The sequence below is a fragment of the Sinohyriopsis cumingii genome, chromosome 8 (assembly GCF_028554795.1).
Source record: "Sinohyriopsis cumingii isolate HCF-2022 chromosome 8, ASM2855479v2, whole genome shotgun sequence".
NCBI classification, from domain to species: Eukaryota; Metazoa; Mollusca; class Bivalvia; order Unionida; family Unionidae; genus Sinohyriopsis; species Sinohyriopsis cumingii.
Window position 1 is genome coordinate 41,139,324 of NC_142968.1, and position 24,692 is coordinate 41,164,015.

A 24,692-nucleotide genomic window follows, 5' to 3' on the forward strand; every position below is an offset into this window, starting at 1 on the left:
TTGCTACAAGGTGGAATCAGAAGTTACCCACCTTCATCTCTCCAGTTTTAGACACAGAAGTTTGAACCATGAACCTTGTCAATCAGCAGGGAGGGTTTGTGGGCATTTGCCTATCCTACCCCATTCTTAGTACCAAAAATAATCCCAAAATTATGGGTAGAGAAATGCAAGATGATTCTTATAGCCCCGTTCAGATGAGACGAGTCCTCAGTTACCAGTCTATTTGATCTAGCAACAGATCTGTGCAGGAAGATTCCATCCAACCAGAATCTTCTCATGCAACCATGGTCACTGATGTTACATCCCTGCCTGGACCATCATCTTCTTCATGCTTGGCTCTTGTATGGACAGGCTTGTGAGACAAACAGGTTAAATCTTTGATAGTGGAGAGAATCTCAAGAACACTCAAGATGCTTATGAGGGAAAGTGGCGTGTTTTCAGGGACTGGTGCCATACCAAAAAATCATCCCTCTGTGTGCCGCAAAACCCTCAACTGGCCAAATTTTTTATCTGGCTCTTCGAGGAAAAACAGTTAGCCCAATTATTATCAAAGACTACTGCTTCAAGATGTCAGACACAATCTGGCATCATGGTTGTTGTTGTTGTTGTTTGGTTTAATGCCATTTTTCAGCACATGATAGGCTATGCATGGCGGCCATTATTGATGGTGGAGGAAGAACCCGGAAAAACCCAGGGAAGAACCACTGACCCATGAGAAGCAACTGGCAAGCTTTCTCACATACCCACATTGGCTGAATCCTAGACTCGAACCCACGCAGACAGAGGTAAGATGGCAGTGATCCATAATGGAGAGCGCTTTAGACAACTCGGCCAATCTGGGTCCCGGCACCATGGTAGACATGATAAAGATCTGTTGGATCTTTTAGTTAACTTTGATCTCAATCGGCCAAAACCTTTACTCTGTTTCCAGAATGGAATCTCTCATGGGTTTTAACATGGTTCAATTGAAATAAATTCGAGCCTTTAGCCAGCCCGCACATCTAATATCATACAAAACATATTTCTTGATAGCTTTAGCTCCAGCATGCAATGTGAGCATGTTACAGTCATAATTTCAGATCAGATGGTTCAGTGGTCCTCTTGACACAACCAGGCTTTGTAGCCACAGATAGATTACTATCTGTCGGCAGCCAGAGAGGAGCCATTTCCTCTCTCTCATCATAAGATGAGAGGAGAGGCCATGTGTGATTGTGTTTGCACACTCAAATACTACTTTAAATGCACAGCAATAAGCTGTGGCATGTGTAAGTGCCTCTTTCTTCCAGTGAAAGCTGAGAACAGTATATCACCCCTCAAGCCCTTGCTTCATGGCTGAAATGGTTTATATGCATGGCATACTTTGAGGTCTCACAAGATCAGATTCGTCTCATGAAGATTACCACTCTGTGATTAAAGCGATCTCTGCGAGCCTTGTGTTCAAATTTAACGTTTTGATCCAAGATATAGTAAAAGCAGTTTGCTTGCATGCAGTCAACCTTCTCAAGATTGTATCCAAGAGATTTAGCCTCACAGAAGCAAACCTTGAATCTAATTGGACCAATGGTGGTAGCCCAGATGACCACCTGACCCAATTCAAAACAATCAAAATAGCTTTGCGGGATTCACCAGTGAAATTTTGTAGGTAAGATATTTTAATAATTATCTTCTTAACCATATGTAGGGGTCACAGATCAAGCGTCCCTAGGCTGTGTTACTTGTTTAATTATGAGAATGGGTTATTGTTAGCGCAGGAAATCAAGCCATCATTCCCTAGAAGGATACTCGAGGTAGACATCAGATGCTCAGCATTCCCTCCTTTTATTACGTATTCTTCTAACATAATGTGATTGGGGAACATATTTGAAAGAGCAAATTTTGAAGTAAAATGTGATTCTTCAAGAATACTTACCCAATCACATTACTTAAAAACCCTCCCAGCCACCCTGCCATGCAAGCATCCTTGTTAATATATTGCTCAGCTTAAAAGCTAGTGACACCTGGCAGTGGCATGGGGAGGTAATGACCAAATGTGATTGCCCTTTCTCTACATGAGATAGAGAGGAAAAGGCATCAAAAAAATCTTTTAGTAGGGCTGGAATCATGAGCTAGCAGACTTACATCCATAGCGTTAATGTGATTGAGTAAGTGTTCTCAGAGAAACACAATTTACTTAAAAATTTGCTTTTCACCAAAGACTTCAGTAAAGCTTCAGTCATTCAAAGGATTCCTGTATTTTAGAATTTGAGTTCAGTCTCAGGCCTGTTAAAGAATGAGTTCTGATAGCTTCTAGACAGGAAAAGAACCTAAGAAACCAAACAAGTAATAAACATTTAGAAATAAATTAAGAACTTCCTTTTCTTATTCCAGAGTTCCCATGACCACACAATTTCACGAAGATTGAATTTTGACTCCACTGGAGATTTTCGTCGTTCACCTATCACTGCAATCCCAGGTAGTCCGAACCCAAGTGAGTGTTGTGCAGTGTTTAACTTTCCTATTGTCACTAACCTCTCTACTAGCACTTATCACATACTGTTTCATTGACTGTTCAGGATTTATTTATTTTTTTAACATTTGGTGGGATCAGCAGTGTAATTCACAGGCACATGACTTGACTTTTAAGTTTTGTTTCCTAGCACAACAGTTCAGGGCATAGACACACCATATAATAATTAGAAATGTAATTTGCTACATATTAGCTGGGCTGTCTGTGCATAAATCTGTCTTAATTTGTTTTTGCATTAAAACAAAAAAACTGTTATACTTTCAGCCATGAAATTTCATGTACTTTATCATGGTGATAAGTAGCTGTTATGAGACCTCTGCAGTGAGTGACCACCTGTCATTTAGGACCACAATCATAATGCATGGATTGATTTTATTATATAAACACTGTTGTAAGTGACCACCTGCTGAATGCAACCAGCGACCATGATTTCTTTGAAAAATGTGTTTCTACACTGCTATGAATGAGCGCATTACAAAAACGGGGATAGACTTCACTGACCTTTATTTAATCCTTGTAACAATGACCGCTTATATTTAGACTGATACCCTGTCTTACTTTAATATTGGCAGTAGTAACATAGGGGACAGGAACCAAGCCAGCTTGTACCATTTTAAAAGAAATAGTCTGGCTACTGATTTCTTAAATTACTTAGCTCATGCATGTACAATATTTTAATTTGTAAACTAAACTAAAGTACATGCAGATTGTTTCAGCACTTAGCCTGGTTCCTGACCCTTATGTAGCTACCACCCAGATGTATCATGAAAACAGAGACACCACTGACCTTTATGCAGTCATTGATAACAATGACCGCTTGAATAGTAAAGATGAAAAAATAAAAAAGACACACACACCCCTCAAAAGAGGAGTCTGGTTACCGGTTTGTAAACTTGGCAAGTCAAGCATATAGTAACATATATTACAGAGCATAAACCAGGCTGATGTTTATATCACCATTGTAGTTCAGTTACGCACATTGTTTGTCTTTAAAGTTAATCTGTTTTGCCTGGGGGTGAGTGGGGTCTTCTGTTAAACCAGTAAGTGAGAATGATTGATAGCGTTAAAAGCTTGTGATATTTGTTGCTTTTTTTCACCTATGTTACAGTAATAACAGCCCTCACACCAAGTTGTTGTCTCTGGAAGTTGTGGCAACTAGTTATACACTTTGTTTATTGAGTTAATCACTTTGTTTTCTGTGATTTAAGCAGTTGATTTTTGTCTCTCAATAAATGATTCTTTCTTGATGAGATAATTCTTTATTTTTATTTCATTCATTGTTAGATATACAATGTACATGTATAAAATTTTCAGATTTTCCCAAAGCCTGGTTAAAATTGTTGTGACAGTCGATATTACAACTGAGCAATAATAATGTTAACACCTAGTATTGTTATAACAATGGATGAATCTCCAACTAAAAAGAGACAAATTTAACACTGGTGAAAATAATTATTTTACTTAAAAGAAGTGAAGTTGAGCCAGCCAGTCTCAAAATGGCAATCTAAACATCAGTACAACAACTTTAGGGTGTTATAAAGGAAAACGAGTAAATCAGAAACGATTTCATGTGCTACATGTACCTGTGATCTTCAAATATAAATGTGATTTATGTTTAATAATAGAAGTATATATTTATTGCTATATAATTTTGTTTTCAGTTGAATGCATACATTATTTCAGCAAGAACTATTAATACAGAATAGAATGTATGTAATATGATTGTGATTATTTTTCTTTAATTAGTTCCGAAAATGACCTTGGAAACTGATCCTTTTGTGCAAACCTGTTATGAGCAACAACCTGTCTTGAGAGACCATTTTTAGTTGGCAGCAGGGTGGTCTCTTGTAACAGGTTTAACTTGAAGAGCTTTTAGGATGGTCTGCTGTCTGTTGACTGCTCCGGTGGCCTAGTGGTTAGATTGTCTGCCTTGAATGCGGAAGGTCATGGGTTTGATCCCCCAGCCGAGTCATACCATAGACTTATAAAAATGGTACTAACAGCTGCCTCACTTGGCACTCAGCATTAAGAGGTTAGTGTTAGGACTGGTCAGCCAGGTGTCAGAATAATGTGACTGGGTGGGGTGTCATGTTACATGATGCCCCAGTGCTGGACATCACTATAAACTGCCACACTGCAGACATAACGATACGACTGAAAATTGTTAAAGCTACGTTAAAAATTCAAATGACTCACACTCACACACGCACTGTTGTCCAATGTCCATCTGTCCATTAGCACAGGTTCGTTATCACTACTGCTCCTGAACTACTTGCCGTGAAACTTTATACACACATTCATCCCATTGGTACTAAATGAAAATGGTACTGCATGAAAATCAAATATGGCCACCACTGCAGCCATCTTGAAAATCTTGTTATTGCTACTCCTCCTAAATGGATGGTTTTCTTAAAGGATTTCATTTGATGTCTAGTTGGTCCTAAATGAGAATGGTGCCAAACACTTGGTTGGTAATTTCACTGAAAGTCCTGTTATGATGGTCCTAAAGAAAATATTACTAGTTTGGCAGCCATTATGACAAACATGGGAACAATCTTGAAAATCTTGTTTTGGCTATTCCTCATGAAAAGAAAGTCACATAAACATGGGCTGTATACCAGAAGAAATCCAGTTAGTCCTAAATGAAAATGGTGCCAATCTGATATTTACTCTGACCACCACAACAGCTACATTAAAAAAAATCTATTATTAATACTCCCAACCAGAAAGCTACATCAGCATGGGGGTTTTCACCAGAAGACTTGTTGTGGTTTCTGATATCCAATATGGCCACAACAGTGGCCATTTTTAAAATCTTATTGCTGCTCATCTTACGGACTTCTTACTTAGTACGAAATGAAAGTGCTGCTGATCTAATTTCCAGTATGGTCACCATGACGACCAACTTAACAAATCTTGTTTTTGCTACTCCTTCTAAATAGTAAGTCTATCGACATGGTGTTTTCACAGAAAATTATTGGTGATGTTTAGTTGTTCCTGAATGAAAATGATTTTTTAATTTTTTTTTATTTTTTTATTAACCCCATAATAAGTTGACCAATTAGTCGGGGAACCATCCCAAGGTCACCTTACAATCAAACATTTCTTTTTATCAGATAATATCGGGATAATAAATATAATCTACAGAGAAAGAAAAAACACACACACACGCATACACATATGCATATGGCACACAATCTATGTGACATGGACTTTGTGATATTACAGTATTTTGAAGAAATTGGTCCTCTTTTTTATTTACCTTGAAGGATTTTTCATATTGAATCTGCAAGTATAAATATAATATTTTGCCAAAATAAGCAGGAAATTACCCAAACTGCCCAGTTGTTCACTTCCTAAGAATGTTTCTTTTTTGGACAGATGTACAATATTTGGGCAAAAAGGTGCAAAAACTTCAATAAAATGGTACCAAAACTGTGAAGTAATACTGCAGTCATAAAAGAGATGCTCAATACTTTCATTTTCACTCTTACAGAAAGTACATTTGTTGTCATCTAATATGTTAATTCTTTTCAGACAATCATTAGTAGCGATTATTCTATGGATTAATTTAAAGTTAAAAGAGATCAACTTGGTATCCTTGGTACAGCATTTCGCCCGGCTATAAATCTCAGACCACTCCTCACTACTTATATTTTTATTAAATACTTGCATCTAAGTTTCTTGCTTCTCAGTGTTTTTTTTTTAGCTTCCTGTAAAAGATCTTTGTAAACAAACTTGAGTGAATCTTGTTTTCACAAGTTCATTATTGTATCCTCCTGCTTATCAAAATTATTATGTACTAAATAGTTTTTGATGGCATCTTTCTATGCTTTTGGAATTTTGGATATTAAGGAGAAGTATTTCAAGAAACCATCGCTTCTAGTTTTTTGTTTTATTATTTCAAGAGGTATTAAATTACCATAATCATCTACTAGATCATTCAGAATTTCAAAACCGGCTTCTGTCCAGGATTTGTATTGATAGAACATTTTAGAGGGGGACAAAATTTAAAATACTCATGGATAGATACTCATTAGGACTTTGTGGTTCTTCTTTCCAATTAGATACTGCCAAAATTACATCTCTCCAAAAACTGTTTTTAATGAACTTACTAAATCCTTCTAATTTCCTTCTCCCTAAATTCCAAATATCCTTTTTATTTGCTAGTTTAGTTGTATTGACTAAGTTCTGCCACGTTCCATTTTCCTTTTCCAGCAATCTTTTAACCCATCTTATCTTAATATACCTAATGAATGAAAAAAATTGTATCATATTTAGTCTTACCTCATTTTCTGGGGAAACTAGTATATCATGTTTTATTCTCTCTACTTTTCCACCCCATACAAATTTAAATAATGTGGGATTTTGTTCTGCTTCAACTTTGCTAATCGTTAAGAAGTGCTGAAAAAAGATATATGAATATGGGCAGAACAAGAGTTTTAACAACAATTACTTTACCAACTATTGACAGATGTCTTTGACTCCAGCTTGCCAGTATTCGTTTTGCTTTTGTTAGTTTCTTCGTATAATTAATTTCCATCATCTGTTGTAAATCTGGAGAAAATTCTATGCCAAGGAGTGTAAAGTTAGAAGAGGACCAAATTAGGCCCATTTCCGGACATTCTTTCATTAGAAAATTTCCTGTTTCCAATCCAAATAGCTTTTGTTTTTGTTATGTTACATTTAAGTCCAAATAATAGAAAAAAACCTTGCAAGATATTCATAGTTGCTTCAAGAGAAAAATGAGATCCATCAAGAAGAATAAAAGCGTCATTGGCATACTGACCGAATTTATATTCACTGGTGTCAAAGATTACTTCCCGTACATCCACATTTTGCTTGAAAGTTATAGTTAAAATCTCAACCCTAATGATATGGTGAAAATGGATCTCCTTGACGACATCCTCTTTCAAGTCTAAAAAAATATGACATATGGGCATTATTTATAACACAACTATTAGAGTCATTACAAAACAGCTTAAACCACTTACAAATGGAATCACCAAAATTAAAAGATTGTAGAGCTTCTTCCACAAAGATCCATTTAATTGAGTCCAAGGCTTTTTCGAAGTCTATTAACAATAATAAACCATATCTGTCCATGATATCTTATAATAGCCTGGTATTTTCTCCAATGAATCTACCCTTCATATATCCTTTTTGAGTGTCACTGATTATTGATGGAAGAATCTTTTTAATCCTAGCTGCTATTGCTCCCGAAGCAGTCTTATAGTCAGTATTTAAAAGTGATATAGGTCTCCAGTTTTTAAAATATCTTCTGTCTTTTTATTCCTTTGGTAGACATGTGATGACTCCTTGAGTCTGAAAATCTGAAAGTTTTCCTACAGTATATCCGTAATTTATTGATCTACATATAAATCCCCCAAGAGACTTCCAAAAGAATTTATAGAACTCTACAGTGAATCCATCCGAGCCAGGACTTTTTCCATTTTCCATCCGTTTTAGAGACATTCCAAATTTATTAATTGTAAGCAGACCCTCGCATGATTGTCTTTCCTCTTGACTATAAAGCTTAATATTGTGATTAAAAAATCTATTTCGAATTTCTTGAGTAGCCTCATCATTAAACTGAACAATTCTGCTTTTGAACAATTCCATAAAAAACTGTTTTTGAGCTTCTAAAATATTTATTTGGTCAGATATATTTGTCCCATCATCTAAAATAATTTCCTTTATTGTCTTATTGACATAGTTTCTTTTTTCAAGATTTAAGAAGTACTTTGTGCTTTTTTCCTCAAAATCATACCATTTAGCTTTAGATTTTGATATAACACCTTCTATGTATTTTTTCCTAGATTCCTCTAATTCTGCTTTTTTTTCTCGAAATTTTCCAGAGTTTCCCCATCTATGTTATTCGACAGTCTCCCCTGAATTTCTATTATTTAATGCTCAATTTTCTTTAATTTTTCCCGTTTCTCTTTTGTTTTCTTAATCGAATAACATATAGTTTCAGATCTTATTTTCATTTTCAAAATTTCAAAGAACATTTGGTCATTACAGGAAAGAGAAACATGGAGAGAGTCATCTTTATTTGCCCCTACATAATATTCGTTTACAGTGTCAGTTATACACTTTTTGACCAAATCAGTATACTCAATGTTCCTCAACAGTTGGGCATTAAATTTCCAATATCCTTTTCCCCTTGGAAACATTGAAAACGCCACACTCAAAACAATAGCTGAATGATCAGTCTTATACCCTGGTAAGATACACGCATCAGCTGTATTCATATGAACATCATCCAAAACAAGAAAGTAATGTAATCTACTTTGTTTCAAGGGAGAATTTTGCCTTCATGTATACATCTTTAAGTCTTGATTGGAATTTCGCCAGGGATCAGTTAATTCCAATTCGTTTTTCAGGTCTTGAATCGCTGCCCTAGACTGTTGGTGTTTGTCATGTAAAATACTATAAATATCCAAATCAAAGTCTTGAACAGTATTCCAGTCTCCACACATTATAATTGATGAGTTCTCAAAAAATAAAATCTCCTCTAACATTAATAGATATAATTTTTATGTTATTATCCATGAAAACAGCAGAAATTTTACATATCCATGTTCTTGTACAGGAATGTATGAAGTAATTATCACCTTGAGTTCATCATATGCATGGCTTTCACACTCACACTCACACTCACACAGAATACAAACGTCCATAATAAAATCGTCCATGGTGTTACAGTACATGCTGTAGATTTGGCTGCATTTAACATTGATACAGTATGAATGAAAATGATTTGACTTCAGATATGGCTGCCACTATGAACACATTGAAAATGTTGTCCATAATTCCCCTGAATGGATTGTCAAGTCAGCATGGGGTTTTCATAAAATTTCTTCTAATGGAATGTACTTGTAGCTTGACCACCAGGCCACACTTGTATTAAGATGGTAGTACCTCAGTAATATTGGATGAATTTGTTGATTTGTGTTCTGTTTCACCACAAATAATATTTAACACTAGAGTGTCTGCATTTGTTGATTGTTTGATCTACATTTATCTGCTAACTAAAGTGGTGTATTCTGTTGTCAGAGTTTTGTGTGATTTCTAAATTGTTTGCAGTTTAGTGCTGTTTTTCCCAGCTTGTATAATCCTACTCAGTAACATATTTTGTGAAGGATGAGATTCTACGTCATTGTGTGTGTATGTGTGTGTGCGTGTGTGTGTGTGTGCACGTGAGCATGCGCATTTGTGTGTGTAATAGATAGATAGGTATAGTCAAAGTCAACCCATATATTTCATTGTTTGTTACACCTGAACAAGAATTTAACCTGCCCTTACAGACCCCCGACTATTTTTCGTTAGATATAGCTTTAATTTGCAAACAAATAAATGAAAATAGCACTTTGCATTCTAGGGAAATAAATTATTTGTTACATTTTACAAAGCTTGTTGTCTTTCACTCTTCTGTTACTTATTTTAAGAGCACAGACTCATATATATATATATATATATATATATATATATATATATATATATATATATATATTTACATAGTTACATATTCTACCATGATAATGGGGGGCCCAGAGTGACCGAGTGGTCTAAAGCACTCTCCGTCATGGATCACTGCCATCTCACCTCTGCGTAGGTTTGAGTCTCGGGCTCAACCAATGTGGATATGTGAGAAAGCTTGCTGGTAGCTTCTCGTGGGTCAGTGGTTCTTACCGGGGTTTTCCTGTGTTCTTCCTCCACCATTATTACTGGCTGCCTTGTATAACCTATCTTGTGCTGAAAAATGGCATTAAACCCTATAACAGCAACAACCATGATAATGTTATATTAGAGACTTCAAAAGTTATTAAGTGTTATGATCACTTGTAATCCAAGCAAAAATAGATCATAGTCTGTGTAACATCCAGTTTCTAATGGACTGATGTAGGTTTCAGGATGTATAGTTATAGAAGCAGTAAAAATTAAGAAAAGTGTAAAAGATAAAAGCAAAGAACAGAAAAACATTATGAATACAGAACAATTATGGGCAGCGTATTTGTTGCAGATATTATTTTGGATTACATTCTTGTCTGTAAATTTATCCTGATTCATTCTTTTGCAGGTTTTTCTGTGGAAAATTTGGACAGTTCTCAAGTGAATGATCCGGAAACCACAAAAGTTCTGTATTTCACAGAGAAATCAACAACTCCAGCGATGTGTACAATATGCAAACGGTGAGATTCTTGACATGTATATATGCCAGCTGTAGTGTATCTAACAGCTAAATATATATAATATGAACACAAATTCCAATCTTGTGCAAAATTAAGCGTTTTCTCCAGGATGGCAGTGGTTTTGAAACCCTTAACATTTAATGAATCTTTGCTTAAAAATAAGTTAGTGCATGAAAATCTCGCACAGTCCGTTTTGCTGTGAGCATAAAACCTGTAACATATATTAATATTAATTATTTTTCCCCCGGGAGATTCTTCTCATTTTTTTCCTCCCGCAAATGGTGGTAGGAAACACTTTTTTGTTGCTTCTGATTGCATCCCAAAAGATGCTTCTGAGAAACTTTTGTTTTGCCACATAAAAGATGTTTTTAGTTGACTGTTTCTTTTATGTATGAATAGAAGGTGAAAATTGGAGTGTTCTTTTCTTCTTTGTTTTGTTTCATGGACCCATGCCTTTTGTTTCCTATCATCTTTTTACTCCAAATCTCAAACTTACTCAACTTTTTGCAAAGGTTGGTCAGTCTGCGTCCAGTTTAGACTGGTCTGCTTTGGATCTAACAGCTAAATGTATACAATCTGGACACAAACTACAGCTACTAAACTAGTGATTTTTAGCCTAACATATGGTCTCAAAAATTATGTTTTTTCTGTACCATTTTTAATGTGAGTAGAAAGTCAGCATTACTTGGTTGTGGAACTACAGCTTTCACCTTTTCTGTAATGCCATATGCTTAGGTATATCTTGAATAATGTTGTTGCCACAGAACTCTGAACTACCTTTTGATGCTGAAAGTGGCTCATCTGGATTGTGAGTTAATATAGCTCAGTTGGATGATGTAAACACTTCTGTCAACTGTCATATTCAAATGCTTACTAAGTGACTTTTTCTACTTAGCGTGGAGGTGCTTTCACTGATTATCTTGTTATAAACATTTCACCAGCTGCTTTTGTTAAGTTTGTACAATGGCAGACATGGAGTTTTCAGTATTCATAGTTAATGTCTGATGTTACTTGCTAATGGTTATTATAAACATTTCACCAGCTGCTTTTGGTAAGGTTGTACAGTGGCAGACATGGAGTTTTCAGTACTCATAGTTTAATGTCTGATGTTACATGCTAATGGTCATATAACTTCCACTGTGCCAGTAATGAAGAAGAGTGTTTGTTCTTTATGTCTTTTTATTTGTGATTTGTAGAAACATGAAAATCCATGAAACTTGGAGTCCATGAACATTAGAAGTTCACAGTATTTTGAATTTCACTAATGTTTTGATTTAAATTTGATTTATTATCAATCTGATTATAATAGAGGTCTGTTTTATGTCCATAGTTATTCCAGATACAGTGTAGTATTATATATCACTAGTTGAAGGTATGGCTCCACCAGCATAAAACTTTACTCAACTCCAAATCTTACTTGAGTCAAAATGCAAATTAAAAGTAAGACTCCAAAGTCAGGGTTATTTAAACATTGTTCTTGAAAGATAGAGATAATTTTTATTATAGAGGGGTCAAATAGAAAAGACATAACTTTAAAGGGATTTTTTTTTTGTCACTCTCTTGTATTTTGGTAATGGAAATTTGTTCATATTGAGATATACAAGTTGTGGTAAAAATCAAGAAATATTAATTCTGTGGTTCTCAGTAGTATGGGAACTTTGTATTTACTGTTTGGTTTTTGCACACAGGGATTAAATATGTTGTGTTTCATGTCATGAAGATACCATTTATATTTTCATAAACCTCCAATAGATATGTCTGAAATAAAAGTTTTTGTAAGCTTTACAGTTGTTATGCTTGGTACATTGATTTCAGAACTATAATTATCTTTATTGTAAATCCTTCAATCAACCTGTTTTATTCCATACTCATACTCATGTAATATGGATGATACTGAAGGGTCCTTCTCTTTTTTTTGACAGGAAAAATTAATTATACATTTTGTTTATTAATGTAGTTTAGTTTCATATGCATACTCAGTCTAGTTAAAACACATAGTGTTATAGTTTTAAAACTTGAAATTACAAGGTTTTCTTTGTTTTCAGGTTAGGGAAGATAACTCTGAGTGATTTTAAGCAGTTACATGACAAACCCGGTTCATACAGATATCACTTCAAAGCTTTAGATCCTGAATTTGGAACTGTGAAAGAGGAGGTAATTGTTTACCTTATTAATTTTGCAATGTCTTACTTAATATTTATATTTTTATGGTTTAAAAAATTTTTGTTAGGATAAAGATTTGTTATGTTAGTGTTACAACATATTTTGTCTCCATTAAAACTTCAGTGAGGTTAGTACAAGAAGCTTTATTTGATACTTAGGAAATTGTTGCTCTTCTTGAGTAGAAAGTAACACTCATAAAAATATGCACTTCCTTATGCATTTACCTGAGTCTAACTCCGTTGCAGATCACTGCCATCGCACCTCTGTCTGCGTCGGTTTTAGTCTAGGATTCTACCAATGTGGGTATGTGAGAAAGCATGCCAGTAGCTTCTCGTGGGTCGGTGGTTCTTCCCGGGGTTTTCCTGGGTTCTTCCTCCACCATTAATACTGGCCGCCATACATAGCCTATCGTGTGCTGAAAATGGTGTTAAACCCCAAAACAACAACAACAACAACCTGAGCCTAAAGTATAACATTAGTGCATTCAGCCTTTGAGTAGTATATAAGAAACAGATTTATTATATGAATAAACGATATCTCAGACGATAACATGATGCAAGTAAAACTTAGGAGTAATTAAATTTTGCATGGAATATGTGGTACATGACAACATAATAAAATTGTAATGAGTTCATTTCTATATTTCCAAACACCCATCCATTCTTTTTATTTTCACATCTGCCCATATTCAGCTATAAGTGTGATTTCACTTTAATTTGTGGGATACCAATATTGTTGAATTTCATGGCATACACAAACTGAATTTAAAGTCTCAGTAAAGAATGGTTGTTTGGAAACAGTTTGCCTCACACCATCCCTTCCCCAATCCATGACTAATGAAAATGACAGTTTTTTTTCTAAATGCACAATAAGTGATACCCACAAAAATGTAATAATTCACAGTAATTATATGCATGACAAAAAAAAGAAACTAGTAAAGGTTCATTTATGTACAAGTTAAAAACCTACACTGTTTCTTTACCCATCTATTCTTTTTAAACATTTATCTATCATCACATTATTGCGATTTACATATAGCTTGACGTACTTATTTACAGAGTATAAAATCAATTGGAACTTCCATAGATTGATCTAATTTGTTCTTCAGATTATTGATGATGATGCAGTTATCCCAGGATGGGAAGGCAAGATAGTGGCTTGGATAGAAGAAGATACAGGCCAGTGATGATGACAAAGGCCTTGAGTGATAATTAGGAAACATTACCACATCTATACCGATGTTATTACTGCCATCCATTCTCATTTATATTTGCATTACTGTTTAATCCAGTCATTGTATGCATTTTACCTTTGTGATATTTGCCACTGGAGTAGATCTAGACCTTTCAAAGTACCTCAGATATATTTATACTTGAGTTTGGGTTTGGCTTGTCTTGAATTGGATCTGACTTTTTAACAGGTTTAACAGAATTATATTCAGGCAGTTATCTAGACCTTTATGTCAGCTTGTTATTTTAATACTTCCTGAGTAAATTGTGATACTTTTCAGATTCATAATTACAATTTCAAGAATTAGTCATTGTTTTAGTTTTGCATCGCCTTTAAAATGTCCACCAAAATTCCAATAATCTGTATAAATCTAGAATGTGTTAACTTTAGTTGTCTTGGAAATGCTATTTTTCAATAAAATGCCATTTTTTCATTACTCTGTAAGCAGAGTCTACTCATAATTAAAACAAATTATACACCAACAAAGAAACATCACTACCCAAGTACTCAAGTCATAGAATACAAAAGTGTCATTAGTTTTTGAAAGATAACTCAATTTTTGCAAGACTGTTCTCACCAAGGGCCTTCTTTGTCATCTGTAAACATGTATATTTCTTCCAGTATTTATATTCCACATTGTTTTAATTTACAATCTATTCATTAGCTTTTATGTATAGCTTTCTGTGCAATAATATATTGTAGTAATAGTTAAGCTGTCAAACTGAAGTGTGTTTTGAAACTGCCAATACTAAGATAATCGTCTTGGTAAATTAGATACAGATTTTGATGTTTTCCATTGCAAACAATATTTAACTTAAGTTTCAGATCATCTTGGTCCACATCCAGGCAAACACGATAATAACCTAATAGATGAAATATCTAATTCATGATCAGCATACACCCTCCCTTCATAATTCACAAGAAACAGGGTCCATAAATATTTTTTAAAGTTTTGGTTAACAGTTTTTGAAGTGGAGTTATTAGAATCTTTTCTTGATACAGTAGAATTATGATCGTTGTGCTTTACAAATATTCATATAATAGATTTCTTTTCATCTGATATTAGATTAGTCAGTTAATGAAAGGCCTTTAGCATAAATCAAAATGACATGTAGTACTCATTTATCAGTAAAGTTGAAGTTGCCTCACTTTCAGTATAAGCAAATGCAAACAGCCTAAACTTCCATAGCTAGAGTTACACATAATCAGCCAAAGCTGAACCAATCAATATATGTGCATTCCTTAATTCCACAAGATAGCAGTGTTAAACATTGCCATAAAAATCTTTGTGAATAGCAAATGGAAATGTCTGAGTACAACTTGCTGCTTTTTGTACAGATAAACACTGTTGGCCCATGGCTGTCACACAGTTGTGAAACAGTACAGCTGTATCAAGGGAAAAAATGTTTATAAGAAAGACAAAAGACAAACTGTGTGCATTTTATTTGAACTTAGAAGGTATTTTCAAATGTATAATTCACAGATTAGCAAAAACTTAAGCATTTTGCCTAAAGTGTGTAATTTCAGCAAGACCTTAGGCTGACCCTACACTCTGATGTTACTGTAATGTCAGCACTTGACATGTATTTTATAAGCAGCTGTAGACTGTTCATTTGTTAATTAGTTTCTGTCATGATGTTGATGGATCATTAGGTTCTAAACACTTGTACGAATAGATCCAGATTAGTAAGTACAGTTATTCCAGTGCTTTTTTAAGCCTTTTAATTACAGTATTTATTTCACTTTAGACCGACTGGTCCTTGAGTACATGCACATTAAGCAAATACAAATAATGGACATGGTCCTCAATTTCTCAGTGCCCCAGACTTTATACTTGAGGCTAAGCAGTCATGTGTTAGTATGCACTTTATAAACTACCATATTTATATATGTCTCTTTTATTCCCTAATAATATCAGAAGATACTGGGACATTTTTAAAAAATTTAAATATGGGAATATATTGGGTGTTTGGACTATTGAAAAACAGTCTTGGTAATTATCCATTTCTCTTATTTTTGATGCCAATATAAAAGGGATCCATCTTTTTTATGTTCTAAGCAATTTTATGTGTACTCAGGACATGGATTAAAGAGGGAGTGGTGTATTAAATGAATTAGGGATTAAAGAGGGAGTGGTGTATTAAATGAATTAGGGATTAAAGAGGGAGTGGTGTATTAAATGAATTAGGAATTAAAGAGGGAGTGGTGTATTAAATGAATTAGGGACTAAAGTGATAGACAAGTTTTACCATTCTTCCAGGACCAGTAGATATTCTGATTTCTTTGTATCAACAATGATTATTTGACATGCTATTCAGAATATAATGTATGCCCTACAAGAGCATTTACAAAATTTGCAGAACTGCAGTTTAGTGCTATTATAATTTGCTTCGTACATCAAGTACATCTTGTTTAATTATTATGCACTGAAATCTGCTTCTTCAGTAACCTGCTCAAATCTTCCATGCATAATATTATTTATGAATGGGTGGTCACAAGATCAAACTGCTCAAATTCTCAAGCTAATAAGCAGCGGGGATATATATTTTGGACTTAGTTTGTGGATGTCTTTCATTATAGAATTTATCATAAAATTGAACTGAGCAAAGATATGTCCACTGTGGTTTCACAGAGAGATAACTTATTTTGTACACATGAAAAAGTGCAGCATATTGTCATGGTACTCATCCATCTTTCCATCAGGTGATCAGTTCTTTACTTAATTTCAGCACAATAACTTAAGTTCTCCACCATCTGTCAGTAGCTTGCATTTGAGGTAAGGAAGAAAGTTTAATGTTTTCAGGGTCAAATCTCAAAAGTTAGGGTCACTGCAAATAAAAGAAAGAAAATGGTTGCCACACAATAACATTGGTTCTATGTCACAGACCAGGGCAATATTTTGTGGATGGCTTACTCTTTTTGTAATTAAGAAACCTATTGATTTTGAGGTGTCAGACATTCAGGTCACTAACTGAAAGGAGAAAATGATTTCTGCACAACGACATTATTTAGGCACCACAGACCTGGACCATACTTTGTATATAGTTTTTACTTGGACTAATATAAAAGACATTGATTTGGCTTTCAAAAGGTTAAAGGTCGAGGTCACTGTGGCTGAAAAATAGAAAATATTTGAAGTTATCCACCATGACCCTTCATCAAAGCTTGTGGATGGCTAGCACATTGGTTAAGAAGAAGCCTATTGTTCAGAAATCAAAGTTACTGTTAATGAAAAGAAGAAAATAGCTTTGGCATAATAACTTGTTCTAACCATGTACCTTGACCAATGTTTGTAAAGGGCTTTGCACCAAAGATATGAAAGAAACTTATTGATTTTTTTTGTAAAATGGTCAACAAATGGATTTTGCACAATATTTTCTATAGTAAGTCCCTTGAGGATGGCCTGCACTGAGGGTGATAAAGCAACATGCAGATGGTGGGGATGATTAAAAGGTGAAAGGTCAGGGTCATGATAAGGCTAATAAGAATATAATGGTTTCTGCACCTTAAATTTACTTAAGAACCTCATACCTTGACCAGTGGTCAAGACCAGAAATGGCCGACTGGTGCTACATAGAGGAATTATTAAACAAGATGGGTGTTGATGTGCCATGCAAGATACGCTTGTTTCATGATGTTCTCTCTTTCACAAAATCAAACATAAAGATGGAAGTGTATGTTACACATGTTTGCAAAACTAGGAAGAATAAAGATCATTATTTTGTACAGTTGTAGCTTTGCAAGATTGTGTATTTGTTGATATTCATATGAGTGTTGGTGTATTAGTTTATGTTCATTTAAGTGTGCATTTGTTGATGTTTGTATGGGCTTATGTGCATTTGTTGATGTTCATATAGGTATTTGTATATGTGTGGGTGGATGGGTGTGTATGCCTGTGTATATGCATGTATGATCATATGTTTCCATGATTTTATTGGGGTGTCTGTCCTGATGCTTCCAATGCGGGTATTCGATTTCTGTCAATCATTTCAGTTTTGATTTCATGTATCACATATTTTTGATCTCCTGTGATAAGCTTAATGTAAACTTCTTTGTATAGCCTGTATACTTATTTGTTCCATGTAGAAATGTAACTTTTTGCCTATTTATTTTGTTGTCTTGAAAATATTCCACCAGTATTTATTTCCTGTCGTATGGTTCTAAGTTTCAAGATATTATCCCAAAGTCTGCTCAAGTGAAGTTGTAATATTTTCTTTAAAGAAAAAGTATTCACGGGAGGCTTGCTTTCAAAAGATTTTAATTCAGTTTTAATTTCTTTTGTAAAGCTTGTTTTAAGACAACTTTGAATCTCAAGATTTCATTTAAAAGAATCTCTGTTCAATCACACAAAAGGTATGTAATGAAACCAAAGATATGGACTGTGCTGTAATAGAATAATGTGTATTATGTCACCTTCTCTGTATAATTTGTTTCTTTACCAAAGGTTGTAGGTACATCTATATCCAATTTTCAAAATATTTAAAATTTCTTACAAAATAATACAGTGTTATCATTGAAACATTATTAGTATTTGCTTACACACCAGCAAATCACCATTTTCATTTATTCATAAAACATTAGGTTAGAGAAGAGTTCTTAAAAAGTTGTCCATGTTTTTAAGAAGTCCATAATTCCTTTCTGCTTTCCTAAGGTAATTGAACCATTTCCTCTTCAAGATAAGCTCAATTCACATAGATACCTTTCCCATCGACTCCATTTGTTTGAACATTATTTTTGACATCACAGCTCTGATTTTGCCAAAAATGAAGAAAATGTTTATTTTTCCGCATGGAAAATTGTGTTGGTCATTAATCTGGATACATTTTGTATGATTACACTTTCTGGATGATATGAATCATTTGAAGATGATCAGAAACATGACATCTTAGCATCTATTATGTAGTTGTCTTCCATAAGTTCATGTGTTTTTTTCTTTCTTTATGCTGTATTGTTTCTTCATGCTCTCTATTTTTTCGTATGCCATCCATTTTCTTTGGATTATTAATTTTTTTAACCCCAAAGAGGTGGGTGATAAATAGTAATTGTGTCTGCCCATCTCCCTATCCAACCTTGCAACAGGCACACAATCTTTTTAGCACAGCTAGTCCTGCTGTATTTGTGTGTATAAACAAATCATTGATCTTGCCATTTTTGTTGGTAGTTGTTGACCTTTGTTTTAAAACTATAAATTCATCTGCACTATAGCGTAGGACTTGGATTTGGAGAGGTAAGTTTATATTTATGTGAACAAATTGCTCACCATTCCTCTTCTTTGTTCTTTCATTCTCCATACAGAGAATATTGTATTGTTTTGATCTTTTGGGTATTTCTAGTTAATCAGCCAGAAGTTATATTTGTCTACCCACCTTTCCAAATAATCAATAAAAAACACTACATATATATTCAGGCAATACAGTATGGTCATTGTTTGTATAAGGAAAGTACAAGAAAGTTAATATTTTTTCTTAATTAATTGTACTCAAAACTTGTAAATTTCAGACTGACCAAGGTGCTTTCTTATGACCTATTTTTACTGATGAGCTTTTAACATCTTCGGAATGTCATTATTACTGTTGGATGCTTGTTTACACATTTCATAATTACTTGTACACAAATTTGTCATATGGACCAGAGTTTTTCCTGTTCTGTAACGGTGATCTTTTAATCGTCTTTATCCATAAATCAAAATTTTCACACTGTGATAGAACATTTTTTGTTCTTGTAAAAGGGTTCATTTTCATGATTTTCGAAGAAACCTTTCATTTGTACTTTTGCCATAATCTCATTTTTGTACATGACTATTTTCTGTTATTATTTTCATCACCTCATTTAAAGGGACTGCAAATATTGATGTTGAATTTTTACATAGAACAGTTAATTGAAATATAGCTTATCTTTCAAGACACAAGAAAGGTATGAGATTTGTATTACTAATACAGTTGTAAAGTGAATTGTAGCAAAGTGATAGTGTTAAGAAAATATGAAACATTTAGCCTACATTTGTCCAGAGTCAGGCTGGATGTAAATGTTCGTAAATGCATGATAGCTCTAGCTACATTAACAGATAAAGGCACAAAACCAGCACTTATATTCTTGAAAACAAAAGATATTAGTGTTTACCTACAATTAGAAGCAAATAAACAGTTTTTGCTACCTGGACGAGACTTCATTTTGATTGCTATTACAGGTGTTCAAATCATCATTGGGTATTTTGCCCTTTCTGGTAGTGAAGATAATACACAGGAGGACGAACATCCGCATTTACATTCATCCAAATCTGAGGCACATGTAGGCTTCATTATTCGGTTGAAGAAATAAATTTTGTAATCTTTGCAATATGATGTCTTTGCTGTGATAAACTTTGCAATTGTGTGGTTTAAAGAAAGTTCATCAATTTGCTGGATCTTTGTAAAACACATTTTTCTATGAAATTTGTGTGTCAAAATTCATTTTACTAAATATCTAAACAGTCCCTGTAATGGGAAGTTGTGCATTGAAGTAAAATATGACATCCTGATTTTCAAAATGATTTTTCAAGTAATTTTTTCAAATATGTCTTTGTATTAGTGGACTTAACACAGAAGTATGATTCTTTTCTTTATTGAAATGTATGATAATCTAAAATTTAATTGGATAACATAATAAGATCTTTTTTCTATGGACATCACAAAGCAGGAGAGAGAAAGAGATTACAAAATGTGAATTTATTTTCATAATAGATATCTCCCATGTTTGGCAAAAATTTTACAAAAAGGAAAAGGATATGAAAGAAGGAACCTAGTGATCCACAAAACCTTTTGTTTTTTTATTTCTTCAGTATTTTTTTTAAAAAATGTATGTGATTTAAAGTGTAGAACTTCCCTCCTCAGCAACAGAATCTAGTCAAAATATTTTGTGAAGTGTTTGTGTATTTCTGGCCACATGTATAAATAATGTACAGTATCTTTACCCGTCACATGTGTAGGTGTAAGTTATGAGTTTGTAGATTGTTTTGCACCACATGCTCTCTGATCTGTGTAGATTTCAAATGAAACTAATTGTATACTAATTTTCTTATGGACTTCAGCACACTTTTCTTAATTATTTGTTGGTAGATCCAGCTAACATTGTTCTTGTGATCATTAGAGAAGATAAACTCAGTTCAGCAGTTTCAAACTTTACAGGAACCCTGAGTGTCAGAGTGGTCTAAAGCACTCACTGTTTTGATCACTGCCATCTCACCTCTATCTGTGTGGGTTCGAGTCTCAGGCTTGGCAAACATGGGTACGTGAGAAAGCTTGCTAGTAGCTTCATGTGGGTTGGTGGTTCTTCTTGGGGTTTTCCAGGGTTCTTCCTCCACCAGTTATACTGGCTGCCATGTATGTACAGTCTATCTTGTGCTGAAAAAATGGCATTAAACCCTACAACAACAACAAGATCAAACTGTACAGTATATCCCTTTCTTCTAATTTTAATGCATGCTGAATCACAAATTTTTGAAGAGTGATTAATTATAATTAATTATTCCTGTTGATTGTTTTTTTTTAATGTCACAGTAAAACATGAGAATATTTACTGCTAATTTGGGGTAAAGTGTGTAACCCAGTGATACACTGTAGTAGACAACACAGTTTGATTTAATTGTCAGATTTGAACCATTGTCCTTTTAGTTGCAAGTCTAGCACAATAGCCACTAAGCTAACAGGAGCTTTATAAATATGGGTCACAATGCTTTAGGAGTCTTTTCTGACAAACATATTCTGAGACTATTTGGCTATTTTTTTTTAATAGCCAAGACACTGTTTGGTTTGTAGTATTTTATTTTGTAATCATGAACATATATGTGTGGACCAGGAACATGTATATATGGATCATGATAACAAGGTAAAACTATTATATAGGCATAAGTTTATAGTTTACATTCTTTATATCATTATCAACATCCATATTTTTTTGGTTGAGTTTTTGACAAGGGAATGGTAAAATAATGCTGTAAAATGACAGTCATCAGGACCCATTGGAAACAGTGATTTTTGTTTCAGAATTTGAATTCATAGAATGTTTTACATGATGGCATTATTAAACTTGCACAATATGTTTATGTGCATCAGGATTGAAATTATGAATAAAGTCGAGTAAAGAATAACAACAACATATTTATTTCAGTATTTGTAACTTCTTCTCTTGATTGGTATTAGATCTGGTAACTGCTGATATTTATAACTCAGAGTATATAATAAACAATGGTAAGCTTGTCGGCCAAGAACTTATTCACCCAAGATGTCAGACTGTAAACATAAAATAACCTTTAATTTTCGTGAATTTTTTGGTTCATTCTGTAAACTAATTTTGTTTTGACAGGCATAGCGCGAATGAAATAACCATATTTTCAGTTCTTTACCTAAGTCAACAATAATAAAAAATATATTTTTTTAACTGTAATGGCACCTGGATGACAATGTCTTTTTCATAGGCAGATCCTGCCCCATCTTATGGCATACTTAATATTCTTGTTGATAAGCAAAATCAATATTTTCAATTTAATTATTATAGAAAGTAAAAAATAACATTTACATTGAACACAAAATTAATTTTGTTAGTTGACAAAACTTTGTTTATCAGTTGAACCTTAAAAAGAACTTTACAGTGCCTAACTTCATGTATTGTAAACTATCATTCCATGAATATATCGAGCCTTTTACATGTGTTTACTTTTAAGCAATTCAGGGAAACTATATTGACATTCCATGGGCATATTTTTTTATCCAGTTTGTTTTGACACCACCTCAAATACGTTGCCAACAGTTCTTCTTAATTCTAATTATATGGTGTTCTATTTGCATGGTGGTAATAAAGACTTTTCTGAGAATATTATCATTCCTGTGTGTATGGATTTTTGTTGTATGTAGTGCATATTATGTTCTGTATATGCCAAGGTTAAGCAAATAAATATCTTACGTTTGATCACTGTTGAGTTTTAATTTTTGTAATCACAACCTAATCAAATTCTAAAGTGTCGATAAAGAATTAATGTGTCTAACATAAAATGTCTGGTCTGGGCCTATTTATTTTTTAAAAGCTGCCAAAAGGCACGGTGTATAATGTTGCAATGTCCAGCTGTCTGTATGTCTGTCTGTTTATCAATGGCTTGAACTTATGGTTAGATATATACCTGCAGATTTTGGGGTCTAAATGTCAGAGGTCATGGACATGTTAAATTTAATAAGAAAATAATATTTTCTACATGATAAATTCAATACCACATACCTTGACCAAAAGGTCAAGGTCAGTGAGACTTATTGTTTAGTATTATCCTTATCATTACCATCACAGAGGATTATTGAATACTGGACAGGTGTATAAAGTACCATCCACAGTACTCTTTTTAATCATAATATGTTCCATGTTGTGTAACACGTGGTCAGTGGAAGCAAATAATAACTTTTCTTAACTGTGGCCTAGTGGTTAATGTGTCCGCCTCAAATGCATTAGGTGACAAGTTCAAACCCTGCTTGTAAAAATTGTACCAGCAGCTGCCTTGCATAGCACTCATCATTAAGAGGTTAATATTAGGACTGGTTGGCCTGGTGTCAGGATAATGTGTCTGGGTGGGATATGATGCTACGTGTCTGCAGCATGATGTTACAGTGCTAGACATAATTGTAAACTGTCTCACTGCAGAAGTTGTAGCGATACGACTAAAACATTTTTAAAGCTATGTTAAAAATCTGAAATACACAGACACTGTTTTCTTAGCTTCAGAAGAAGGAAAACTGAGTCTCAAAGGTTGTTGGAAGACATTTTTTTTTCTCAAAGGATACATTTGAAAAACTTCTGAAACAATCTTGTAGGTTTAACTTTTTATGGGAACTTTATTCATTCAACAGATTGGTATCTTTATATTATTCCTTCAAAATCATGAATGTAATCTTATCCAGATTTTTAATTGACTAGTTTTATTCCCATGCCATTAAAATATGATGGGTGCATTTAGCATGAGTCATTATATCTGTCTTTCCATCATCATTTTATCTGTTTGCAATTACTCCAGCTTTAGATATATTAATTTAGAACTTGGTGGACATTATTATCATGACCCACAGATGTGCAAATTATGGTTTATAATTTTGTGGGCATTATTATCAGGACCCATGTGCAAATTATGATTTAGAACTAGCAAGGCATTATCAGTACCCGCAGGTGTGGAAATTATGATTTAGAATTAGCAAGGCATTATTATCAGGACCCACAGATGTGCAAAGTATGATTTAGAACTAGCAAGGCATTGTTACCAGGACCACAGATGTGCAAATTATGATTTAGAACTAGCAAGGCATTATTATCAGGACCTACAGATGTGCAAATTATGATTTAGAATTTGGTGGGCATTATTATCAGGACCTACAGATTTGCAAATTATGATTTAGAACTTGCTAGGCATTATTATCAGGACCCACAGATGTGCAAATTATGATTTAGAACTTGCCAGGCATTATTATCAGGACCCACAGATGTGCAAATTATGATTTAGAACTTGGTGGGCATTATTATCAGGACCCACAGATGTGCAAATTATGATTTAGAACTTGCTAGGCATTATTATCAGGACCCACAGATGT

The 24,692-nt window shown here is 34.0% G+C and overlaps 1 protein-coding gene across 1 annotated transcript in view; it reads left to right on the forward strand.

The window, feature by feature from the left end:
• LOC149793346 (dixin-like) overlaps window positions 1-23,037 on the forward strand; it is an 86,504-nt gene extending 63,467 nt beyond the window's left edge. The window contains exons 15-18 of the mRNA XM_089967328.1: window positions 2,368-2,467; window positions 10,590-10,701; window positions 12,747-12,855; window positions 13,973-23,037. Coding sequence (XP_089823454.1) covers window positions 2,368-2,467; window positions 10,590-10,701; window positions 12,747-12,855; window positions 13,973-14,050 — 399 coding nt within the window. The 3' untranslated portion in view covers window positions 14,051-23,037. The remainder of the gene's footprint in view (window positions 1-2,367; window positions 2,468-10,589; window positions 10,702-12,746; window positions 12,856-13,972) is intronic.
• The last annotated feature ends 1,655 nt before the right edge of the window (window positions 23,038-24,692 follow it).